Source organism: Anas platyrhynchos, chromosome 3 (assembly GCF_047663525.1).
Source record: "Anas platyrhynchos isolate ZD024472 breed Pekin duck chromosome 3, IASCAAS_PekinDuck_T2T, whole genome shotgun sequence".
Lineage (NCBI taxonomy): Eukaryota > Metazoa > Chordata > Aves > Anseriformes > Anatidae > Anas > Anas platyrhynchos.
In genome coordinates, this window is record NC_092589.1 from 28014712 (window position 1) to 28039476 (window position 24765).

A 24765-nucleotide genomic window follows, 5' to 3' on the forward strand; every position below is an offset into this window, starting at 1 on the left:
GTACATTGGATGAAAAGTGCTGTAACGGATTAGCATTGACAGAGGATATTACAAGTCCCATTGAAGTTTCTGAATCTCATCCTTCATGATGAAAAGAAATCACAGGTCAGCAAGGCAAATCTCTCTGCAGATTAGGTTAGGGTCTTAAAAGAGTTTTGAGATCCACTTAAGCTATGAACTTGGTAAAACTGAACTGTAATCACCTTCTGTGCTTTGGAAATATGGATGACTTACAAATCAAAAGAGGTAAAAGAAGAGACAGGTTCAGGTCTCTGATCCAAGAAGAACATACATTGCTTTCAAGTTTCTGTTTCAGATTTAGCTTTTTTTTTTTTAAAAAAAAAAAAAAAAGTGGAAAATACTCTCTTGCTGCTAATCTGCCAATATTGTTACCAGTTGATTGTACAAACTACGTAAATTTTCTGTTGTACTGTGCTGTGTGATAAATATAATTATTGAGAAATATCATATTGTATATTCCTTGGTTGGTAAAGATGTGGAAATTGATCGACTCTTCTGTTGGAATTCTCCAGAATGTAATGCCATTGTCTGCTGGATTATTCAAAAGTGAACACAAAAACCCAGTGTCTCAATGTCCTCCACGTCTCCATGTCCAGTTTCTGACTCATGTGCTTTGGAGCAGAGTGCCAAACCACTTCTTGAAGGTTGATGTCTCTCGGATCAGTGAACGTCAAGGCTGGATGATACAGTGCCTGAATCCTTTGCAGTTCATGGCCCTTCACATTCCTGAAGAAAACAGGTTAATGTTGTTTTTGTGTAAAAGTATATCAGGGCTAAATTGGGATTATATAATAAAAGTTTTTTTGTAAGAGAAGCCCAACTCCTTCTCTGTCCTGTTTTATCTCTGTATTTATAACACATGTAAATAAAGGAAATATGTTTTGGTTTAGCTAATACTAAAATTTAATCTAATTTTATTTTGCAGTGTTTTAAAATTTGCATCCTCTTATTTTGTTTACACCCTCTCCTAGTTTCTCTCCAAACTCTGTAACAGTACATGTAGGTTTTGAATAAAAAAAAAAATAAGTAAAGTATGTTTATAAATTATTAAAGATAATCTGCGAGGTAGGCAAAGATCTGTTTTTCTTTGATATTTTTAAAAACTTGTGACCAATTTAATTATTCCAGCACTTTAATTTTCCTAAATTTAAACGGAAAAATGTGTCTTTGAGATTTCCTTGTTACTTAAATGTCTCAGCATTTTGTCCAATGTTAAATCTGAAATTAAGATCACTTAAAGGCTTGGAAAGAGCTCCAAACAAACAAAAAAACAAGCAACCCACCCAAATTAACCTTCTGCTGGTTAACTGGTTAGTCTGTTTCCATTTTGCTACCCCAATTCTAAAAACAATAAATGACAAATATCTCAACTTTTACTAGTTTAAAAACAATCATTTTCACTTATCCAAATTCTTGTTTGTAGTATGAAGAGTTGTTCTTTGTTAAGTAATTTAGTTTGATCTTTCCCTGTTTAATGTAGATGAAGTTGAACTTCAGGAGCAACTTGAACATTTGTCTGATTAAACTGTGTTCTTGGTCCTTGATTCTTAGGTTAACAGTTTCTCACATGACAGTTGAGAAGTGGAAAAAGTCCATTCCTAGAAATGATATTGTGCCAATGTTATCCTTAGGAAGAATTTTGAATTCCTTCTCTTAAGCAAGCTTTCGCACTGATAAACAATTTATTGTATTTTTTTTTCTTTCTCTGCAGAACGATTGATATTTTAGAGCTGACGGAACAAGAAGAACTGCTGAAATTTCACTACCATACCCTCCGATTATATTCAGCTGTTTGTGCTTTAGGGAACAACCGAGTGGCCCATGCTATGTGTAGCCATGTGGATGAATCTCAGCTCCTATATGCTATTGAGAATAAATATATGCCAGGATTATTACGTGCAGGATATTATGACTTACTTATTGACATCCATCTCAATACTTATGCAACTGCCAGGTTAATGATGAATAATGAATTTATTGTTCCAATGACAGATGAGACCAAGAGTATTACCTTGTTTCCTGATGAAAACAAAAAACATGGCCTTCCTGGTATAGGACTTAGCACTTCCTTGAGACCAAGAATGCAGTTTTCCTCGCCAAGTTTTGTAAGCATTAGCAGTGAATGCTTTCAGTTCAGTCCTGAATTCCCTCTTGAAATCCTAAAAGCCAAAACAATAGAGATGCTAACTGAAGCTGTTCAGGAGGGCAGCCTCCATGTCAGGGATCCAGTTGGAGGTTCTACAGAATTTCTATTTGTCCCTCTCATCAAGCTCTTTTACACTCTCCTAATTATGGGAATCTTCCACAATGGGGATCTGAAACACATCTTGCAGTTGATTGAGCCCAGGGTTTTCAAAGAAGCTGTGAGCCAGGAGGATGAAAGTGATTTCTCAGAGAAGGAGCTGAGTTCGGATGAGCTCAAGCCAGAAGAAGGAGAGGAAGAAACCAGAGGGGAGCAGGTGCCAAAGGAAGGACTGCTTCAGATGAAACTTCCTGAACCTGTTAAACTACAGGTAACAATATTGCTGTGTTAGTGGTTGCTCCCGTTTATTTGTTCCCATTTGATCCCTTTTTCTTCACTTGGTAATTTCCCTGTCAAGGAATACAGAGGTCTGATGGTGGTTTAATAGCGAAGTTATTTCCTTGGAGGAAACAACAAGATTTAGTATATTTCTGATGACATAAACTTGTTCATGATGATCAAACAGCCGTTTCATGAAATAGAATCACTTTCTCAATGAAATTTTTTCATGTTTGTGGATCCAGACAGAAAAGAAATTCCATAGAAGCAATGAATAAATCGATTGTCTCATAATTTTTATTGGAGTCTTATATGTCCAGGGCACATAAATATCTTGCAGAGAGTTTCCTGGTGTAGGATGTATTGCCGATCACTTCAGATCTATTAAATGAAAACTGCAATGAATGAAAGCTGTGGTATATGAACAAAAATGAAAATGACTAAACTAAAGATTTCATTCAGTTTATTTGGCAGTGACTGCTTCTGTAAGGAGTCTGTCCTTATTTGCATTAATATGCAGAGGAGTCTTCTTGGCTAGCCTACTCTTCATACTTTTGTGTTGTTCGTTCCTCAGATGTGTCATCTACTCCAGTACCTGTGTGATTGCCAGGTACGACACCGGATAGAAGCCATTGTGGCATTTTCAGATGATTTTGTGGCCAAGCTTCAAGAGAATCAGCGCTTCCGGTACAATGAGGTGATGCAGGCCTTGAACATGTCTGCTGCCTTGACAGCTAGAAAAACAAAGGAATTTCGATCACCACCTCAGGAGCAGGTAGGTACAACTTACAATGGACCATTTTGTTTTGCTTGATATGTGGCAGAGTTCTTTTGGTTTCAAGATTTTTCCTTTAGAGATCAGTGTCATTTGTCTTTCCTATGTGTTCTCTCTTTTAAGATTAACATGCTGCTGAACTTTAAGGATGATAAAAATGATTGTCCTTGTCCTGAAGAAATTCGGGACCAGCTCTTGGATTTCCATGAAGACCTAATGACACACTGTGGTAAGTCCTGTTACTGAATATTTTTACTTAAATTACATTAGCATTAGAAGCTGTCTTTCTAAATAATTTTAGGGAAATAAAAAGCAGCTAAATGGTCTAGAGATTACACTGTCAAATAAAAATATGCAGCTTGCAGTAAAAAAGATTTTTTTTTCCTTTTTTTTTTTTTTTTTTTTCCTTAAGTCTGTTTAGAACCCTGCCTAAGTTTGACTGTTGTATTTTGTTCACCTCAGAAAAAAGCATAGCTGCATTTTCCTGATGTCTTTCTCACAGGCTCTTGTTAGGTCCCCCAGAAAGCTTCTGTTCTGCAGGCTAATAAGCCCAATTCCTTCTTCTCCTTAGAGAACAAGTGTTCCAGCCACTAGCCATCTTGATGGGCCTTTGTTGGATGCCCTGCAGTTTTTCAAGTGTTTTAGTATTGGGTAGCCCAAACCTACATGTACCATTCTGGATGTTGTCTCATGAATGCTGAGTACTGGTGAATAATCAATTCCCTTTGTTTCTGCAAATATAGGATACTTTTAGCTCTCCTTGCTGCTAGAGCGCACTGCTGACTGATGCTAAGCTTTTTGTCCAACATGACACTCCGAGTTCTTTTGCAAATCTTTTTAACAACTTCATACACAAATGTTACTGTCACATTTAGTATTTTTCCTTGCTGAACATCGTGAGTTTTCTGCCAGCTTATTCCTGTAGACCACTGAGCTTCTTGCCCTGGAATGTGTTTTCTGCTCCATCCCAATTTGGTATCATTCACAAACTTCATAAAGGTGAATTAAGATGCTTTAAATTATGTATCTTTATTTTAAATGAAAAAGGGGGAAAAAAATGGAAAATTCAAAGAAAACTGTCAGTTGACAAAAAACTTAGATGAATTAAAGAATTTAGGAATAACATTGGAAAGGAGAGGAGGCTTCATCTATCTCTTGATTTTTTCCATATTTGTTTAGTCTTGAAGCATCATTCTACTCTTTTTGAATTACTTGGTCTAGTTTTGTCACTGTTTCTTTTCTTTTCTTTATGGAGAATTAGTAATTTGCATAATATACAAGTAGAAAAATAATATTCAGAAGATACATTACAATTGAGTAGAATTAATTAGTCTGTGTGTTGAAAACATGGCCAAACTGGAAAACAGCTTTGCAGAAAAGGACGTGGAGATTCTGGTGGACAAGGTAAACACGAGTAGCAGTGAAGGCCCCTTGCAGCAAAGAGAGCCAACAGGTGGGCTCCTCTGTATAAGAGATTCAGAGGCACGCTGGAGCAGGTCCAGTGAGGGGCCACGAAGACGGTTAAATTTTTGGAGTATCTTTCACATAATGAGAAGAAGGGAGAGCTGGGGTTGATTAATGTAAGGAAAAGACTCGTGGAGGAGATTGTATTAATCCATGTAATACCTATTGGGCAGGGGAAATAAAGAAGACTGAGACAAACTTTTTGCAGTGGTATCCAGTGACAGCAGAAGAGAGAGCGGACATGAATAAGAAAATTCTGTGTAAACGGAAGGTTTTTTTTTTTTTTTTTTTTTTTTTACCTTTATTTTTTACTGTAAGTGTAATGTGAACTCAGGAACAGGTTACCCAGAAAGGCTGTGGAACCTCCATCCTAGGAGATATTCAAGATCTGAATGAATGTGGTCCTGAGCAACCTGATCTAGTTGAACCTGCTTTGAGCAGGGAGACTAGAGCCTTCACATACTCAGTGTCAGCAAGACAATGGTTCTGTAAAGTCTCTCATGTTTTCTTTGAACTTTTAGAACTTGCTATAAGGTACATCACATGAAACAGAACAGTCACTGTATTATGAAGGTGGCTGATCTCTTCTGATGGTCATTACAAATTATTGTAATTTTAGTTCTTTCACTTCTATGTTATGTTTTACCTAAAAATCTTATATGCTTTGCTATTATCATTTGAGCTCTACTGTGTCAGTAGGCATTATATATATAGTTCTGGGCTTCATATGTCTGAAACATGTGAAGTCATGAAGTAATCAGCGTTAGCATGGAAACATCCATACTGAGAGATCTGAGCACAGGAATATATTTACCTATGTATTTTATGTATCATACTACACAATTTATACAGTAAGTTAATAAGATTACATGATCCTTTGTCTGCAGTTTCCTGCCTTGCACGTGTACCTGATCTGCAATTGTCCCAGATTTCTGGTTAAGCATACTACATACCAAGTTTTTTTTTTAAATGTAGAATAAAAAAGATAGAATAGAGCAGAACAATATAGTTTGGTTTGTTTGTTCATACATGATAAAAAATAAGGCTGCAACTTGTTTAATTTTAGTCTTTTACTATTTAGTATATATTATTATTTTCAGGAATTGAGCTAGATGAAGATGGAACCTTGGATGGAAGCAGTGATTTAACCATTAGGGGTCGCCTCCTATACCTTATGGAAAAAGTTACATATCTGAAGAAGAAGCAAGCTGAGAAGCCAGTTGATGATGATGCTAAGACATCCTGTAAGTAATATTAAATCACAGTATATTGTATCCTAATTCTGAATAGCAACAACAACAAAAAAGCAGGGGAATAAGTTGTTTGTATATTCTCACCCCAAACTAGGTGGATTTTTAGTAAAACATCTGTGCATTTTAAAATTTATAGCTCTGACTTAAAACAAGCTCAGCTGGAATGACATTTTACAATAGGAAGATTTTTTGATAGACAGATTTGCTTCTCCAGTGGATGTGGTGGAAAACTTCTACTGTCTTTTTCACAATTGATCCTTTTTTATAGTCATATTTTTTACAAAATATTTCTTGCTTTTTGTGGTGTTATTGCAGACAATAATTGTAGCAAAGTCCTGATTGTGAGAATTTTCTCATAAAACCAGCTGCAGCAGCTTCAAATCAGTATTTGCACGAAGGTTGGCAGCTGAAAGAAGACTGCACAATTGGGTCCTAATTTGCAAGGAGAAAGACTTCCCACTCAACCTGAAATCCACAAATGTGATTGTTGCTCTGTCATTTTTCTGAAACCTTCTTCCTTTCCATCTTGATAAGAATCATTACTGGTGCCATCCAAGTTCTGTATTTGGGACCAAAAGATTATGGAATTTTACTTTTTTTACTTGTCAATTCTGTTTTATTTATTTATTTATGTTGCCTTTATTATGGTAGCACTTTCATATGCCTTAATTTCTGCTGCTGCTACGCTACTAGCTGGAATGATTTTTTGGTTGAATATTTGGCTACCCTACTAGCAGGAACTAATTTTGGGACATATAATTTATATGTTCTGACTTTGGTAGAAACTTGGCTTTCTTCAATGACTACGCAGAATTCCTAGGGAGGCTGAACTTTTAACTTGGTTGCATAATGTAAGTGATTAACATTATGGGATGAGAAGGTTTTCGTCGTGGCATATTTAATTAGAAGACCAGTTAGCTGCCAGCTATTAGTGTTTGCTTAGTGTTAAGAAGTAATATTTTTGTCATAAAAATGTGCTTTCTAGCATTGCAGATTTTAACTATTTCATTATCACAGAGATAATTAGAGGCTAGGTTTATACAGGATGTGGTGGTGAATCTTAGTTCTTTTTTTTTTCTTGTAGTAAGCTTAGAGCTCTACAAAACCTATTTTTCTCTTTTCTGTCTTAGTAGAAAGACAGTATTATATGGAACTAGTTCTGTACTCATCAGAGGCATTAAGTGCACAAGTCATTACAGTGATGACTAGACTGTTTGGGTTCTACATTGCAACTAAGATACAGCCAGACCCATGGGCAAATGGGTTATAATATTGCATTTAGTAAAACAGGAGAAAACAGCCTGCTTATGTGATTCTTCACAAAGAACAAATGAAACTTAATACCATGTCCCTTTTTGTTATTATTTGTTTCAGTCCTAGTACCTTGTGAAGTATCAGCCCAAACAAATTTCACCCTTTTACTTATTTTTTAATTGTTTCTGTTCTAAAAAACGCCATGTGGTATGACAATGGAAATATATATATAGTGCAGTGTTTGGAGAACAATAATGAAATACAGTGCTCCTTTTTATGTTTTCCCCTTACTCGGTATTACTACATTGTAGCAAAAAGCTTCTTTGTTAAATACTGTCTTTTCTTTAAACTCCTGTCCTTTCTTGGTCAGTATCTTTCTTTGAGTACTTTCACTTTTCTATGGTTTGAGTTTAGATTGAAATTACACCTAGTTTATTTCGAAATCGTGTTACACTCAAAACATAAATTTCTAATTTGAAAATATTTTTGATGTTTGCCCTGCATAAACTATCTTAACCCTAGAATATTTATCACGAAGTTTGTTGAACTTTAGCAGGAATTATCAAACTTCCTTTATTATCTTCTTGACATGGATATAAATTGATTAAATTGAGTTAGATGATTACAAAAGGCAGGATTTTGTAATGTATAACTACCAGGATATCTTGAGAGGGTCCCAGATTGATATGGCAAGGTCTTGCAAACCTCAGTTGAAGTTCCCTCAGGCAGGAAAAAGAACAGCATTCACTTGTCCTCATCAAATACTTTGCGTACAGTTAGTTCTTGAGTACTTTTTCTAAAGCATGGTTTCAAATCTTAACTGTCGTTACACATTTTTTGTGTTTTAATGTACATAACTTTCCCAAATCCTTGCAATTGTTGCCAGTCAGAACATCAGATATAAGTTCAAATTATGCAAACACTGATTTCACATTTATTTGATTGGAGTCTTCTCATTTAATTCTTGTGAAGGTCTTTTTTGTTTGGTAATTGAATAAATTGAATTATTCCATTTATTCCATTTATTATTCCATTTATTCCAATTTTTATTTCAAATTTTGTAATGTATAAAATGGAATATTACAGCTTAGACCCATAAATAAGTAATACAGCATTTATATATGCTACAGCGCATTTTTCCTCACTTCATAATATGTAAGAAAAACCCAGAGAGCTGAATTCCTGCAAAAATATTAAAAATAATATGTAGAAATAAATCCGTCTGGTTTGTGAGCATCTTCTATGTCTTCATAGTTTTTATGATATTAGATTTATTTCCTGTATTTTAATTTTAAATGTAGGCTTTTGGTTTTGAGATGTATCTGCTTTTATTATACTGATTATATGTCTGATTATGTGTCTGATTATGCTTTGCTTTGACAGTCTGCTAAAGAAACACTAAAGAAAAAGTGCTTGAGAACTGATTTCATTACAGTGCATGTTGCATAATGCATTCTGAGGAACTACTGGCGGAGATATGAGTAATTAATGGTAATTGTGTGATTTCTGTATTTTCTTCACAGCTACTCTTCAACAGTTGATTTCAGACACAATGGTGCGCTGGGCCCAGGAATCAGTAATAGAAGACCCAGAGTTAGTCAGGGCCATGTTTGTACTGCTTCATCGCCAGTATGATGGTATTGGTGGCTTGGTTCGAGCCCTGCCAAAGACCTATACTATAAATAGTGTGTCTGTGGAAGACACAATCAATCTTCTGGCATCCCTCGGCCAAATACGTTCCTTGCTCAGTGTCAGGATGGGAAAAGAGGAAGAGAAACTTATGATTCGTGGATTAGGGTAAATAACATCTCTGAACGTGCAGATATTTTTTGTTATTTGTTGTATGGTTATCATCAAAATTGTGCATGAAGTTTGAATGTGAATAGTCTATATGGGTGTAAATGCAGACATTGGCATTAGTTGTATAGTATCTTCAGTTGTAAGCATTGTATGCATTTGTAGCATTATATGAACCGGTTTTGGAGAGTTGCAAGTGACATCTGTACGCTTTTCTTGTGAGAAAAGTTGTAAACATAGACCCAGAGTATCCCAAGTTGGGAGGGACCCACAAGAATCATCAAGTCTGACTCCTGGCTACACACAGAACCACCCCAAAATCAAACCAGATGCTGAGAGTGTTGTCAGAGTGTTGTCCAAACACTTGAAATCCAGCAGGCTCGAGGCTGTGACCACTTCCCTTGAGAGCCTGTTCCAGTGCCCAACCACCCTCTCAGTGAAGAACCTTTTCCTAATATCCAACCTCAACCTCCCCTAACACAGCTTCATGCTATAACTTCAGGTCTGTATGTAAAGTTAAAAGATACTACAAAAATATATTTTGTTGCCAAGTTTTAAATACTTTTGCTGTAAAGATTTCTGTCAACGCTGCTGTCCATTTTTATATGAATACAGGAACTGGCAGCTGTTGACACATACAAACCCTTCTAGCTGTCAGCAAATGAGTTTTATAAACATGTGTCTGCACATACGCCATCTTTCAGTTGCGCTGAATGTAACCAGTACTCGTTGAACTATCAAGTAGTTCATCCAGTTTTACTTTCATTAATTATATGACTAGAATATAGCATAATAAAAGGTGCGGTTGGAGAAAATGGTGTAAAGAAATTATGATCAGCTCTAGAAGCAAAGAGGACTTTTTTTTTTTTTTAAAGGAATGTTATCATCTGAGAGATATCTGGTGAGAGTAAACACCAGCTATGATGTTTTAGAAATCCTCAATCAACAATAGTGATGACAAGAGCTAGCATTACATGAGGAATGCCAGGGATGCAGGAAGAGAAGCTTTTGTTGTGCAAAATGTATTTTTTCTTTATTTTTTTTTTCTACTTCATAGCTTGCCAGCAGATTCAATAAATTTTTCATGGCTGTTATAATATTCAGTGTACTCACACTAAGGCTTTAGCGAAGGGGAAAGTCACCTGTCAACAGACAGAAAACAATGTTATTTCTATATTCACCTTCATATTTTAAATTTGTGTTATGTTTCATTTAAGCTAAGACTAAAATGAGTGAGTAATTACTAAATTCTGGCATTGTTGTGCCTGGGGCAGGGGGTGGGGAACCAAACTTAGAGTGTTTTTTATTTCATGTTCTGCTTTCTTTTTGTTAGCATTTTTTTTCCCGCATAATTTTATGCTATGAGTTAAAAGATAAGACTTTGTGAGTCAGGCTGATTTAATGGTAACAATCTAGTGATATGTGAAAATCTGGTGTAAGGAAAAAAGAGGTATTTTCTGTTAAGCAAGTGTTCTTGCTGCCTGTTCTTGACACCCTTCTTGATAGCTTCTATCATAGTCTTGTTTATCTTGTAGGTTCCCCAGCTGTGCCATTTGTGTCTTTTATAGACTAACCTGGGCTCCAGCACCTATTTAGAAATGCCATTTTTTTTACTGTGGGTGGAAAGCATTCCTTTCTTACAGCTGAGAAATGGAAGATTCACTTGTTCCTGCTTAAAAACTCAGTTTCCTCAGAAATGCTGTTAAGAGTTTTTCTGGAAGTGTGACATTTCATAATGCAGTCAGCAGTTACACAGAACACTGAAAGTGGATGTGCTTTCCAAAATAGTGTAGTATTGCTGGCCAGCCCCTGAGGTTGATATTTTGACTTTCTGTACTTTGTTATTCCTATGACAGAAGGAGGCAAATAAGAATTTAGGATGACTTGGCAGAATGTCACCATTGAAGTCATTTTCTATAGCATGTGGTGATTGCAGGAAGGATTATGTGTCATGGGTAGCTTTTGGAGGCAGGGCACATCCTTTATCATCTTTGGTAGTTGGAGGCTTTGGGGAAAATGAGCAGTTAATCTTTCTGGGTTACTGGGTATCAGACACTGATATTGTCAGCTACATCAGATGTACTGTATACATTCTGTTGTGCTACTGATTGTTGTAGATTTGTAGCTTATACAATGATGAATTGGTCCTCTTCACATCTTTTATAAAGCTGAAGTTTCCCTAATTGCAGAAGGTTTACGTCATAAAAAAACATACAGTGAAATTTGAACAGTTGACAACAGTATTTCCTGTAGTGACTTGCTAGCCCTTTTCTCCCATGACTTGATTGTTTTCACATTTTTTCCTGGGTTGCATGCGATTTCATGACTAGCTACAGTTGTTAGAAATGTAATTACTTTTTAAAATACACATTTTTATTGGACATATCACATCTGTATAAAATAGGACATTTTAATCCTCAGGAGTGGCTTTCAAGTATGCAAATCTAATCAGCTGAAATATGTAGAAGAGTGTGTCCTTCTGAGCTGTAACTCATGAACTAAAGTTAACATTTATGTAACTAAAGTTTCTGATGACAGTAGCTGGATCTACATACTCACCTCTACAATAACTTTTTCTTGGTCTTGACAGCAGATGTCAAATATCACAAGGCTGAAAATATTTGGTAAAGAATGTTTTTTCAGAAAATATTGATTAGTTGAATTGAAATTTAACCTAATGCAGCAGTTTTTCTGACAAAAGCAAAATCAAATATTTTTAGATTTGGAATAAAGTTACAAGATCATCATACTCTGCTTAGTTATTGTCTTGTTAGGGCTTTAATATGGGAAAAGAAAGGTCAGGGTCTTCTGTGATGTCCATAAAAAAAGCAAAACAGCTGTAATGGGTGGAGAAGGGGAGGGACAGGGAGGTTAAGCAGGGTGATATCAAGAGAGACTCAGCATAGAGAAGGTCCCAATGTAATTCTTCACATGGTATGATGATCAATCACTTAGGTGGTGAAGAATTACACAGCAAATCAGCTTTGCAAATAAGATAATGGGTAAACTGGTCATAAAACTGTAATCAATTTTATTTATTTATTTATTTATTGCTTTCCTCTAGAGACATCATGAATAACAAAGTATTTTACCAACATCCAAATCTCATGAGAGCTTTAGGCATGCATGAGACTGTCATGGAAGTGATGGTAAATGTGCTTGGTGGAGGAGAATCCAAGGTAAAGCAATTTACTGTAAGAAGACTGAAAAAATAAAATATAGCTTTTCAAAGCTTTATCCTGTAAGGTGCTGAGCAGTCATTGGAGGTACAGAGACCACAACCATTTACTAATTTATGAATTTGATTAATTTTTTAGAAGAATCCATTTTTCCATTCCAGAAGAAGATAGAATTAGCATTATAATTCCAGATGTTATTAAGAAAAAAAAAAAATCCAAATAACGCTTCATATGCTTATTGGATTTTAAAGGGATTTTTAGGATTTTTTAGAAACAAAAATGGATGCAGTATCACACTGCAAATCTGAATATTCACATTCATTCATGTTTGAATCTAGAATTTATGGGTGAACCCAGCTCTTGTTTTCAAGCTTATAATTTAATATGTGGAACTTAAGGAGCTATGTACTTGCTGAGAAAGCCCCGTTGAATTCAGAGTGAAACCTAACAGATACCGAGATGCAATGAATATGATGTTTAAATATTAGTATGTTAAACAGCTGTTACAGATTTATTATTTTTTTTTGCAAGTTTTAAGCCTGTTAAACCTGAGCTTTAGTTTGCTTTTATTTGCTTTTTAGGAAATCACTTTCCCCAAAATGGTGGCAAATTGCTGTCGTTTCCTGTGTTATTTTTGCCGCATCAGCAGGCAGAATCAAAAAGCTATGTTTGATCATCTTAGCTATTTGTTGGAAAATAGCAGTGTTGGCCTTGGTAAGTAATGTATGTGGCTTATGAGACTCTAAACAAAAAACGAAGTCTTAAATTTTTCTGCATTTTTCCCTCTTTCTTTTCCCCCTAATCCCTCCCTAGTTGTTTTTTCTTCATACCTCCGTGCTCTTGTCTTGAAGTTTCTGCTTTACCCAGTGAAAAAAAAATAAAATCATTAACTCTATTGCTAACTCCAGACAAAATCATAGCAGTAGCATTAAATTGAAGTAATTTAGTATACACTTTGTGGTGTATGCGTGTACATTAAGGGAGAATTTTTTTGTAGTTTAACTATTTGTGAAACAGAATAAAATCGTGATTTTGATGCAGAGGTAGATACAGAGATAGATCAGTGTTGGCAGCCTTTTATTATGGCTTCTTTCTCACTGCTGAGACTTGCTCCACTGTTTTCTTCTGTAGACCATTCGGTATACAGAGCTCATTTTCTTGAATATATGCCCAGATGCCCAGATATGAACCTTTCTTAATTTTCTTAAAATGTTAGGTAGTCTGGTGTGTTACTATATATATATAGTAGTTTTATTTCAGAATATATATTTTATATAATCATCATAGTGGTTTATTATTATTATTATCAAAATGTCCTTATTAATGTACAGATATGGGACAGGAGCATAAACCAAAAATCATTTTGGAGAGAAACTGCCCAAGTAAAATGTATTTGGAGTGTTAGTATGAAAATCTTTGCTTTTTCAGTTGCTGTATTGACTGCCATTTTAAAAGAAATAAGCAACTCATGATCTAATCTTTTAAAATGAAAGTTATTTCCTATTTCAGTACATTTGATAAAATGCCATTCTTCTGGACATTAAAAAAATCCCCTTAACTGAAAGCAAATTTGTCTCAGTGAAGAATATTGTAAAGAATGAGATATTAAAACAAGGTATGTGATGAGAATAGGAATGTGTTAGACAGGTTGTTTCTAGCCTAAACTTCTAAATTGTGTTTTTATTTCCTATTAAAGACAAATTTCATGATAATTATGAACTGAGTGGTAAAAATATTTTTATTAAATCATTAATTTAGTAAAACTAATAATTTTAAACAAATTTAAATAATTAAAACATCCAAATATTTTTATTATTGTACTTGCTATAAAATTGTTATTTTTTATTAATTTATTATTGAAACTAAATTTTATTTTAACAGCTTCTCCTTCTATGAGAGGATCAACTCCTTTAGATGTTGCAGCAGCATCTGTGATGGATAACAATGAACTTGCACTAGCTTTAAGGGAGCCTGATTTGGAGAAGGTTTGTAGCTATTTTATCAAGCATATTTTTAATACACCATCTAGAAAGGGGGAAGATTTGTCTTGTTCAGGCTCACAAGAAGTAGAACGGAATAATGAAGATTCAAGATAAGAACTGCATGGGAATTTTAAACCCCAAAGTTTAGACTATCAGAATCTGATATACATATCTGATATATATGTAAGTATAATATAGCACAGTTACACTGCCTTATTTTTAATATGCAACTATATAAATAATCAAATTATTATAAAAAATACATTAAAATACATTTATCGCATCACCTTCACAAAGTTTACATACATCAACAAGAAGAGTTCTCCACACCAAAATCATGTCACAGCACAAACAAAGGAGGACAATTTAGAAATGCTTCACCTGTCATCCCTTCACCACATTAAATCAACACAAATTCTTCACAATTATTGCATTCTCATGCAGTGCCACTGGGTACTGTTTAATGTTTTCCTTTATGACTTGGATGATGGGATGGAGTGTGTTGTCAGTAAATTGTGAGGAACTGTCAGTGTGCTGGAGGGCGCATCTTTGTGCCCTCCTGAACACATGTTCAAAGGAACTTGAAAAAGCTGGAGAAACAGGAGTAGAATCATACTCTAGCCTCACAAAATTCAGCAAGAGCAAATGCTAGATCTTGCAACTGGGATCTCTTGTACCAGTGCAGGTGAGTTTGATTTACCTAAAATTTGATTTGGTTATGTCAGGGATAATAGAATGTGGAAGCCAAATCCAAGACAATATATGTGGAGGCTTCCCTTTGAAACTTCACTTCTCTTGTTTTTCATAGTAAGCATCTTTTTTTTTTAATCTTATCTTGCTTGATAGGTGGTTCGCTACTTGGCTGGTTGTGGATTGCAGAGTTGCCCTTTGCTGATTTCTAAAGGCTATCCAGACATTGGATGGAATCCAGTTGAAGGAGAGCGATATTTGGATTTTCTTCGTTTTGCTGTATTCTGCAATGGTAGTGTAGAAGCTTCTCAGGTTTTTAACTTTCTCTAGTGTTTGAATAAATACCAGCATTAAATTGGACATTTAAAACACTGTTACAAGCAAACCTGATAGGATACCATAGATTTACAGAACAGTTAGTAGAAAGAGCAGAATTACGCAATACACATAATAATTTAGATGCCTATTTCATACATCATATAGGCTCCTAGGAGCCTATGCCCTCTTTTTCCATCCATCTTTAATCATTGAAATGGCCACATCTCCTTTGAGATTCTACTTTTGGAAGTGGAGCAAAGACTCCTAAATCTTTTTAAGGTAAAACTCATGCTAGATATAGAGCCAAAGACCCATTTGATTAAGGTTTAGGCAGTCCAGGTTTTATTTAGCAGCTATGGCGGTCTCCTCATTAGTACTCCCACTTGAATATGATTTTTTAAATACAAATCAGTTGTGTTTCATAATTTTTAATTAAATCACATATTCTATTTCATAACTTTTATTACAGTAATAACTAGAGGGATATGTTTATGTGTTTACACAATTTTGTTGTGATATTTAAACAGGTTAGGAATTAAAAAACTATCTGCTTATACATACACTCTGCAGTTTAGTGTAACTTTTTCTGATGATGTTTCAGTTTGACATAAACTTAAATCTTGATATTTGTTCTTTGTGATAGGAGAGAGTGTGGAGGAGAATGCTAATGTTGTTGTCAGACTGCTTATTCGTCGACCAGAATGTTTTGGTCCAGCTCTAAGAGGAGAAGGAGGCAATGGTCTACTTGCTGCCATGGAGGAAGCAATAAAAATATCAGAAGATCCAACAAGAGATGGACCTTCGCCAAGTAATGGATCTAGTAAAACTCTGTAGGTGCAGTATAATTGCTTGCATTAGCATCATTTTTATTTATGTTTCATGATCCTAGTCATGAAATTACTTGTTTATTTTAACATATAAATTATCAACTAGATTTTTCAAAGGATTCTGTGGAGGGTAGATAGAGATTGGTCTTCTGCCAAATAGTTTTGTCCCCGTGCTTTCGATTTATGTGACTTTCTCTAGATATTAAATCCTCTTTAGAATTCTGTTTGTTCTTAGTCCATTCAGTTTCAGTCCTCTGATTCAAAATGAGACAGATAAATTGTAACAATGTAGATGTCATGTCATGTAACAATGCAGTCTCTTAGGGACAGATTTTACTCTGTGTTAGTCTGTCAAAAGTCCTTTGGTTATGATGAAGCCACCATGTGTAAGCTATGAGCAGTTTATCCTTTTTTGCTGATGTAAACACTGTTTTCTATTTCATTTGTCTTTTAAATGTTTTAACAATTAACAAATTACAGTGAAATGGAAGAACAAGAAGATGACACTATTCACATGGGAAATGCAATCATGACCTTTTATGCTGCTTTGATTGATCTCTTAGGACGTTGTGCCCCTGAAATGCATGTAAGTTTTACATCTTCATGTATTGGAAAGTAAAGCCATAGTCTTTCTGATTGTTTGGTGTTCTGCTGTTTGGCTTTTTCACAGTAACATATGTTACTGGGTATTAAAGCAGTATTGGGACTATGTAGTATCACAATGTACATGATGTGTTCATTTGCTAATTTCCAAGAATTTCTGTGAGCTCTTCAGTTGTGTTTTTCAAAGGAGTTACTCCATTCCTTTTCTTATTACTGTTTCCTGTGGCAATTTGGTTTTTAACAATATTCTTTTACAAATATTATTTGATTGTCCATTGTGATATTGTGTCAATTAAACTTCTCAAATTTTACTGTTTATTGCGATGGTGTAGAGAATGTTTTTTAAAAACATGGTTTTAAAAAAAAACATGGTTTAAAAAAAAATACTTTATTTGTATACTTATTTAGAGACTGTTTAAATTTCATATTAATGTGTAAATATTATAGGAAATTCTTTTAAAACATAAGAATAAGTGTTGTCCATGGATATTCACGTCAATATTTCATAAGCTTCATTCATATTGATAAACCTGCTCAAAGAAAGGTAACATGTCACTGGTTTAGGTATTAGATACCCAGAGTTAGACCCTATAAAAAAACGAGCACTTACCACTTATCTCCTAAGAGCTAATAATATTTGAAAATATTTGTTCAGTTTAAAAATCACAATACCTTCCTGTTCTTCAAAAATTACGCTTACTTATTCACAGTTTCTTACTTCACTTCAAAATCGCCCCTAATTAATGTTAATCAGTACAGATCAGCACAAGATTCATGCAGAGATGGATAACTTGACAGAGCTAGCCATACATAAAGTTCAATGTACGAGTAAGTGTTTAATTTGAATAAAAGCATCATCTTGTTTTCTATCTGACTCACTGCCTTTTTAGAAAAAAACAAAACGGGGTAGTTGAAAGTGTCGTTGTTCAACCAGGAATGAAAAAAAGCTTTTTTCATCTCAGTCTATTCCTCCCCTCCCCTTCCCTCCCCTCCCTTCCCCATCTTATCTCTTTCCCTCCCCTGCCTCTTCCCGTTTCCTTTTTTCTACATGTAAAGCTTTGTTTAGCTATTTTACCTAACGTTTTATTCTGAAAATGGGCTTAATATTATTTAGAAACAAAACCTCTGAATTTCTAGACTTTGCATATTTGCATCCAGAACACAGCAAATAAATAGATTATATGAAATTTATGTTACCAAATATAATGTGAGTTTGAGAGCAGTTATTCTTGTGTATCTATGTTTTGCAAAGTTTCCTGAATGTGAACACACAAGGTAAAGAGAAGACCTGTGTAATGTTTTATTTATTTTTTTCCTTAGTTGATCCATGCTGGTAAAGGGGAAGCCATTAGAATCAGGTCAATTCTAAGGTCTTTGATTCCACTAGAAGATTTGGTGGGCGTAATTAGTATTCCTTTCCACATGCCGACCATAGCTAAAGGTAAAATGGTTATTGTACTGTTTTTTTCCCACTGTATTGTTATGTTCTGTAATTTGACCATATATTCATAAATATACTTCTCCCAATATTTCAAAATGTTCTAGAAATTAAAACATTTATTATATACATTATAATTCTGTGTACACTTATATTCACTGATGTAAATCACATTCATATAATTTTATTAAAATCTGTCAAAACTTTAAGAAGAAATCTGCAAATGCATTCTTTTTTTTTTTTTTTGTTCTCCCTATAAAATATTAAAAAAGAAAAACATTCTCTTTTCTTAATACTGGAATCCTTGCTTTTGGTGTTCTAACACTATTAATTGTTTCTAGCAGATCTTACTAAGACACTAGAGTTGTTCTTCAGCAACTATGGTGAAGTTATAGGTGTGGCATACATAGAATTCTGCCTACACAGAATTCATTGCAGTAGTGGGAGCTATGGGAATTTGGGGTCTTTGGGATCTAGGGACTTTGGGATCTATCAGGGTAGAATTTGCCTTATGAACTCTTTTTCAGTTAACTATAAATATGTTGCTTTTCTGTAATAAAATCATGGGGAAGATGGTTGCATATAACAGACTAAAACATCTGACAAGAAGTAGTGTGGCTGCCTGATCTGCTGGTGAAGGATGATCCTTGTCATTGAAGTTTTATTTTTATCTTTTAGATGGAACTGTGGTGGAACCTGACATGTCTGCGGGGTTTTGCCCAGATCACAAGGCAGCCATGGTTTTGTTCCTTGACAGGGTCTATGGAATTGAGGATCAGGATTTCCTTCTTCACCTTCTTGAAGTTGGCTTTCTGCCAGATCTCCGTGCTGCTGCTTCTTTAGATACAGTAAGAGTTTGTCTTTTATTATTTGCATTAACACTGAAGCATTTTTTGCTCCTCATGAAAAAAATAAATAAATGTTTTCCTGTTGTCCTCTGCATTTTTCAAATGCTGGCTGAGCTCTCTGTTACTTCGTAGCTTCAAGAATATTTGAAGATAAATGAAGAGGGATTCTTCAGCATGATGCTTACTTCATAAAGAGTCCCCTTTGATAACCATATCCATAAAAGATCCATTGTCTTTTCCCAGGAGACCTTCCGAGCTTTTGCTGTGGAATGAAAATCAGATTAGCTGCCAATGAAATATGTAACTGAGAGCCTCTTCCCAGAGATTTAGAGAAAGTGTTCATCTCCACGAAATTGTTAGGAGCACCCACTTCGTTTTTCATAAAATTCCTTAATTTTTATTTTAATGCATTCTAAAAATTGCTTTTTTTTTTTTTTTTCCTGTTAGCCTTCTTTCCATCTAATTTTTCTTAGTTGGCTTAGTCCAGAAAGATCAGACTTAGAGAGCTTATATGAGGGCTACGACATGAATTTTGATTTCTCTATCTCACTTTCTATATAAACTTTTTTTTTAATAGTTATGTTTTTATTTAAGAAAGAGTGGGTGAGGATTTATTGCACTTTGAACTTGGGCTTGATTTTAACATGGCAGCATACTGAACTTTGCTAATGCAAACTACACTGGTATCACTGCCTGATTTCAGAGTGTTTTGTTAAAGAACTTTGACATTCTTTAATATAATTTTGAAAACTGTTGTTTTTGAGAGACTACATTTAGTGTCAAACTTTATGATTTTTGTCATGTTGTCATTCATACAACAACAAAAAGTGCCATATGCGAGAAGACTACAGAAGCAGAAAAGGAAACTAGGCATTCAGCATCCAGTAGGTTTCAAATCTGCATTTGTGTGCTCTGAAAAATTCCCTCTTTAACTGCTACAAAAGAAAAAAAATATTTATTTTGTAACAATACTGACAAGACAAATATAATTTTTGTCTCCTTTAATTTGTAGGCTGCCTTAAGTGCTACGGATATGGCTTTGGCTCTGAATCGATACCTTTGCACAGCAGTTTTGCCTCTGTTGACCAGATGTGCTCCTCTTTTTGCTGGCACAGAGCACCATGCTTCCCTCATTGATTCCTTATTACATACGGTGTACAGACTATCAAAGGGCTGCTCTCTTACCAAAGCTCAGCGAGATTCTATTGAAGAGTGTTTACTGTCTATTTGTGGGTAAGAAAATACTCTTGGCTGTACAGGAATGTGAAAAGATAAAGTGACCTATGATAATTATAGTACAAAATGCAGAACTGTGCCATCAATAGCATAATTAAGAATTTTTGCTGAACCATGTTTGAGACATTTTAAGTACAATGGTTGTATTCAATTTGCTACTTTATTAATTGCTTATATGTCTTTGGTTATTTTGCTATTACTGAGATTTTTAAAAAAATTAAAACAATTACTTAATGAATTTTGTTTATTACTTGGGCTGTCCAGGGAAGTGATTGAGTCACCATCCCTGGAGCTCTTCAAGAATTATATTAAAGGTTGGACTAGATGATCTTAGAGATCTTTTCAAACCTGAATGATTCTATGAATCTGAAGAATTTTAATGGTGTAGAAATGACAGGTTACATTAATGTATTTATTAATTATTTACATGCAACTATGGTGGTACACCATATTGAAATCATCTATCTGTTTTAGGCAACTGAGGCCTTCCATGATGCAGCATTTGCTGAGAAGATTGGTATTTGATGTTCCCCTATTAAACGAACATGCAAAGATGCCTCTCAAGGTAAATAGCCATTTTAATCTTCAGTAACATTCCTTGTAACAAAATACAACAGAAAATACTTCCATGGAGAATATTCTCTGTCTTCTTTGTTACCTTGCTTCCACTCTGCAATAATCTAAGAGGTAGAGAGAAACTACCTCTTTTGGCAGGAAATCAGTTTAATTTGCATCCATCCATGTAGAATTATGAAGTCTGTGTCTAATGTTTTTTTCATATTTTTTTTTTCATAATGTTTTTTTCATTTGACCCCCTGATAATCTGTAGTTTTTTAACAATGTAAGAATAAGTATGTCTGTAATGAAAGAAAGGTAGGGAATAAAGCTTGCTGCCAATTGTAATAGAAGACAGGAGGGTAGGTTGATTGCACATTTCACAGCTCAGAGAAGAGATGGGTCTCACTGGTGGTTACTGTTGAATAGCTTCCAGACACGTAAAGAGTAATTGGGAACTAGTGTAAATCATGATTCTGTTATCTTACCCAACCCACAGCAGTGTTTGGAATAGCAGCATACTGATGGAAGTGACTTCTTGTCTTCATCTGAGCTGTCAGGGTTCTGGTGGTGTTGGGAAAAATGATCCTCTGTCACATGTTTTTTGTATTGTTAAAAAGTAAAAACTGCTTGTACTGTGGGTATATCCACCAACAGTTTAAAGAATAAACACATAATATGCCTTCTTTATAAAAGTTAGAAATTGTTCTGGAAGTGCCTGTATAGGTTGACTGCCAGAACGGAAGAACCTCAGCAGTTGTATTTTATTTGCTTTTGAAATATCTTCTGTTTTAGTTGCTGACGAATCATTATGAAAGATGCTGGAAGTATTATTGTTTGCCAGGTGGATGGGGTAATTTTGGTGCTGCCTCAGAAGAAGAACTTCATTTATCCAGGAAGTTGTTCTGGGGTATTTTTGATGCTTTGTCTCAAAAGGTAATTCATATTACTATCCGTCTACTGCTAACAAGAGCTTTATTGCGCAACTTCTTTTTTTGTAATCTGTTACTTTTACCTAGCTTATATCAACCCCGTGTTATCTACCTTAAAAGAAAAATACAGGCTTCAGTAAATTGAAGACTTCTAGTTTAAATCTTCCTGTTCTATCTTCAGCTTAAACATAGATATACCTTTCTGTCTGCTCTTTAAATATATATATATATATATGTTTATAATGAAGTAACCTTGAAGTATATCTGTACAGGTCAACTACATTTCAGAGACCTACAGGCAAATTCAAGCATCTGCACATAGCTGAAAGATGGAGATTTAAGGAAGTATAGTTTGTGAGGTAAAAACCAGGACTGCTCTCCAGCCACTCATCTCCCTCTCTGCAGAGAGGAACTAGGGATGTTGATTGACAGTAGGCTCAGCATGAGTCAGTGGTGTGCCCTGGCAGCCAAGAGAAGAAACTGCATTTTGGGATGCATTAAACATAAACACAGCATAGCCAGCAGCTAGTCAAAAGAGATGATTCTCCTGCTATATTTAGCACTGATACAACCTCACCTTGAATATTGTGTGCAGTTCTGGTCTCTGCAGTATAAAATGGATTTTAAGATACTTGAATGCGGGAGGGCAACAAGTTGATAAGAGGACTGGAAGGCATGTCCTATGAGGAGAGGCTGAGGACACTTTGTTTATCAGGTTTGGAGAAAAGGAGGCTGAGGTACAATCTCACTCTGCTCTGTGACTTCCTGAGGAGGGGAAGCAAAGAGGGAGGTTCTCCTGTCTTATCCCTAGTTACCAATGACAGAAGTAAGGATAGCTCCAAGCTTCACCAGAGGAGGACTGGACATCAGGAAAAATGTCTTTACCATGAGGGTGATGTAACACTGGAACAGGCTTTCTTGTAATGTGCCCCATGCTTGTCAGTCTTCAAGAGGCATTTGAATAATGCCCTCAATAATACATGTATGCTTTGACTTTTCATTAGCACTGAAGTGGTCAGGCTGCTGGACTCAATCATCTTTGTGGGTCTGTTGGAAGAGACCTATGCTAATTCTAATTCATATTCCTTAGTTTAGTAAGCTGTAGTTAGATCACCCTTGGCTCAACCCTATAGTGGACAAAAGTTTAATAGTATCCCTTCACATTTATTTATTGTTCTTTCTGTGAATATTTTAACCAACTTGCTTAAACTTTTATGAGTTCCATTTCAAATCTAAGTATTGGGAAATGCTATGAATGTTCCTGTGCTGTATTCTCCTACCAGACATTTGAAAAATGTCTAGTGTTACTCCCAGTAATATCACCGCTTTTTCCATTTACTTCAGCAAGAGCTAGGCTTACTTGATCCTAGCTATATCTTTAGTATAGACTAAAGTTTTGTGCAGTCATGTTCCTTTATTTTCAGAACAGAAATTCAGTTTTGCACTAAGAAAGTCATTCTGTGGCTGCTTGTTCTCACATGTAGCTGTATCAATTTTACTAATGATGTCAGTAGCTTCCATTGACTATTCATTTTATATCCCTTGTGTGGTCCACAGAAATATGAACAAGAATTGTTCAAACTGGCTTTGCCTTGTTTGAGTGCAGTTGCAGGGGCCTTACCTCCAGACTATATGGAATCAAATTATGTAAATATGATGGAAAAACAGTCTTCAATGGATTCAGAAGGAAACTTTAATCCTCAACCTGTTGATACATCCAAGTAAGGAATTTTTTTTGTTGCGACTGTTTTTTATAATGAATGTGTAAAAGAAGGATGGAGTCTGTTGCTGGATATGATGTGAAGTTAGAGCTTTTAATCAGGACTCTTCTGAATTCTCATCTTTTAGATAAAATGGAGACCTTAACTTTATATTTTTATTTTTATTGCTTATTTTAAATAATGAAAAGCATTAAATAATAACAAGCAAATAAAAAACAAATAATAAACATAATAAACATTAATGCATTTTCAGCCTCAGATAGAGCTCTCCAGTTACCTTCCTAAATCTGCTACAGACAGCATAGCACGTTCCTATGTACAGGAGAAGCAGAGAGTTCTATATCATCCCTGTCATTATTTACATGTGCTAAGACACTTTTTTTTTTTTGCCTGTACCTGCAGAAAATGATGATGATCATGCATTCATATGGTCTCTTTTTACTACAAATAATGTGGATGTAGGAAGAACTTCATTCTCTCCAGGCAGTCAGACTCTGACCATGCTCTTTTAAGTACGTTAGTTAGAAAGAACACATATCAGAAAAGGATTTTTGTGTCCTCATTTTTTACTACAGTTGGGTCCGTATTCTCCTTTGTATAGAATAGCGTCTTACAGTGGTGTGGTTGTTCACTGTATCTTGAAAATACTACTTGTAGAACATTTGCTTCAATTGCCCTTGTGAGCTTTCTGTCTGTGTTAATGTTCAGAAAACAAAATGCTGTCAGTAGTTTGATACTTTTGATACAGTATGTTTGTACACATGTGCACATTGAAATATGGTAGCAGAAGCCATTATCTAGACTGTAATGTGGAACCCACATCAATCACCACTAAAATTAATTTGTCTAAGATGTATTTAAGATATATGAAGATTTAACAAAATTTAGTGAGGGTATTATACTATCTGTTAATTAATCAAAGATGACTTCTTCTAGTATCCTTCCAGGGGAAAATTGTGAATAGCAAGTATAAATTCAAAACCTCAGAAAATGTTACTTAACATCACCAAAATCATCAGTCATCTCATTTCCTTAGGAGCCAACAGTTCCATGATGATTCAAGACAAAGAAAGCACTACATTAATCATTATCATTTCCAGCAAGTCCTATACTCCTTTACATGCCAGTCCTGCATCCCACTGCTTACCAGTCCAAGCTCTATTCATATAATATCAATAATATAACCTAATTGTCCTTGTCCACTTACTGCATTTCTGAAATTTCTAAATGCAAGTTATTATAGTATCAGAAGAGTTCCCTCTAAAATACACACTTCCAAACAAACAAACAAAAAAATAAATGAATGAACTGATGGGTGAATATTTTCTGGTCAGCCTTATTAGGCTCTTTC

At 35.0% G+C, this 24765-nt stretch overlaps 1 protein-coding gene across 13 annotated transcripts in view; it reads left to right on the top strand.

Annotated features, from left to right (window-relative positions):
- Positions 1 to 24765, top strand: part of RYR2 (ryanodine receptor 2) — a 406035-nt gene that overhangs the window by 273348 nt on the left and 107922 nt on the right. For all 13 annotated transcript variants that reach the window (XR_011808125.1, XM_027453781.3, XM_072035589.1 and 10 more), the window contains 18 exons: positions 534 to 760; positions 1733 to 2534; positions 3117 to 3317; positions 3441 to 3546; positions 5882 to 6025; positions 8812 to 9085; positions 12150 to 12264; positions 12846 to 12978; positions 14146 to 14249; positions 15093 to 15228; positions 15898 to 16084; positions 16562 to 16667; positions 18005 to 18125; positions 18801 to 18970; positions 19983 to 20203; positions 20681 to 20771; positions 21557 to 21697; positions 23251 to 23414. Coding sequence is in view for 12 of the 13 variants with exons in the window: in XM_027453781.3 (XP_027309582.2) it covers positions 534 to 760; positions 1733 to 2534; positions 3117 to 3317; positions 3441 to 3546; positions 5882 to 6025; positions 8812 to 9085; positions 12150 to 12264; positions 12846 to 12978; positions 14146 to 14249; positions 15093 to 15228; positions 15898 to 16084; positions 16562 to 16667; positions 18005 to 18125; positions 18801 to 18970; positions 19983 to 20203; positions 20681 to 20771; positions 21557 to 21697; positions 23251 to 23414 (3443 nt within the window). In the remaining variant the exon portion in view is untranslated. The remainder of the gene's footprint in view (positions 1 to 533; positions 761 to 1732; positions 2535 to 3116; positions 3318 to 3440; positions 3547 to 5881; positions 6026 to 8811; positions 9086 to 12149; positions 12265 to 12845; positions 12979 to 14145; positions 14250 to 15092; positions 15229 to 15897; positions 16085 to 16561; positions 16668 to 18004; positions 18126 to 18800; positions 18971 to 19982; positions 20204 to 20680; positions 20772 to 21556; positions 21698 to 23250; positions 23415 to 24765) is intronic.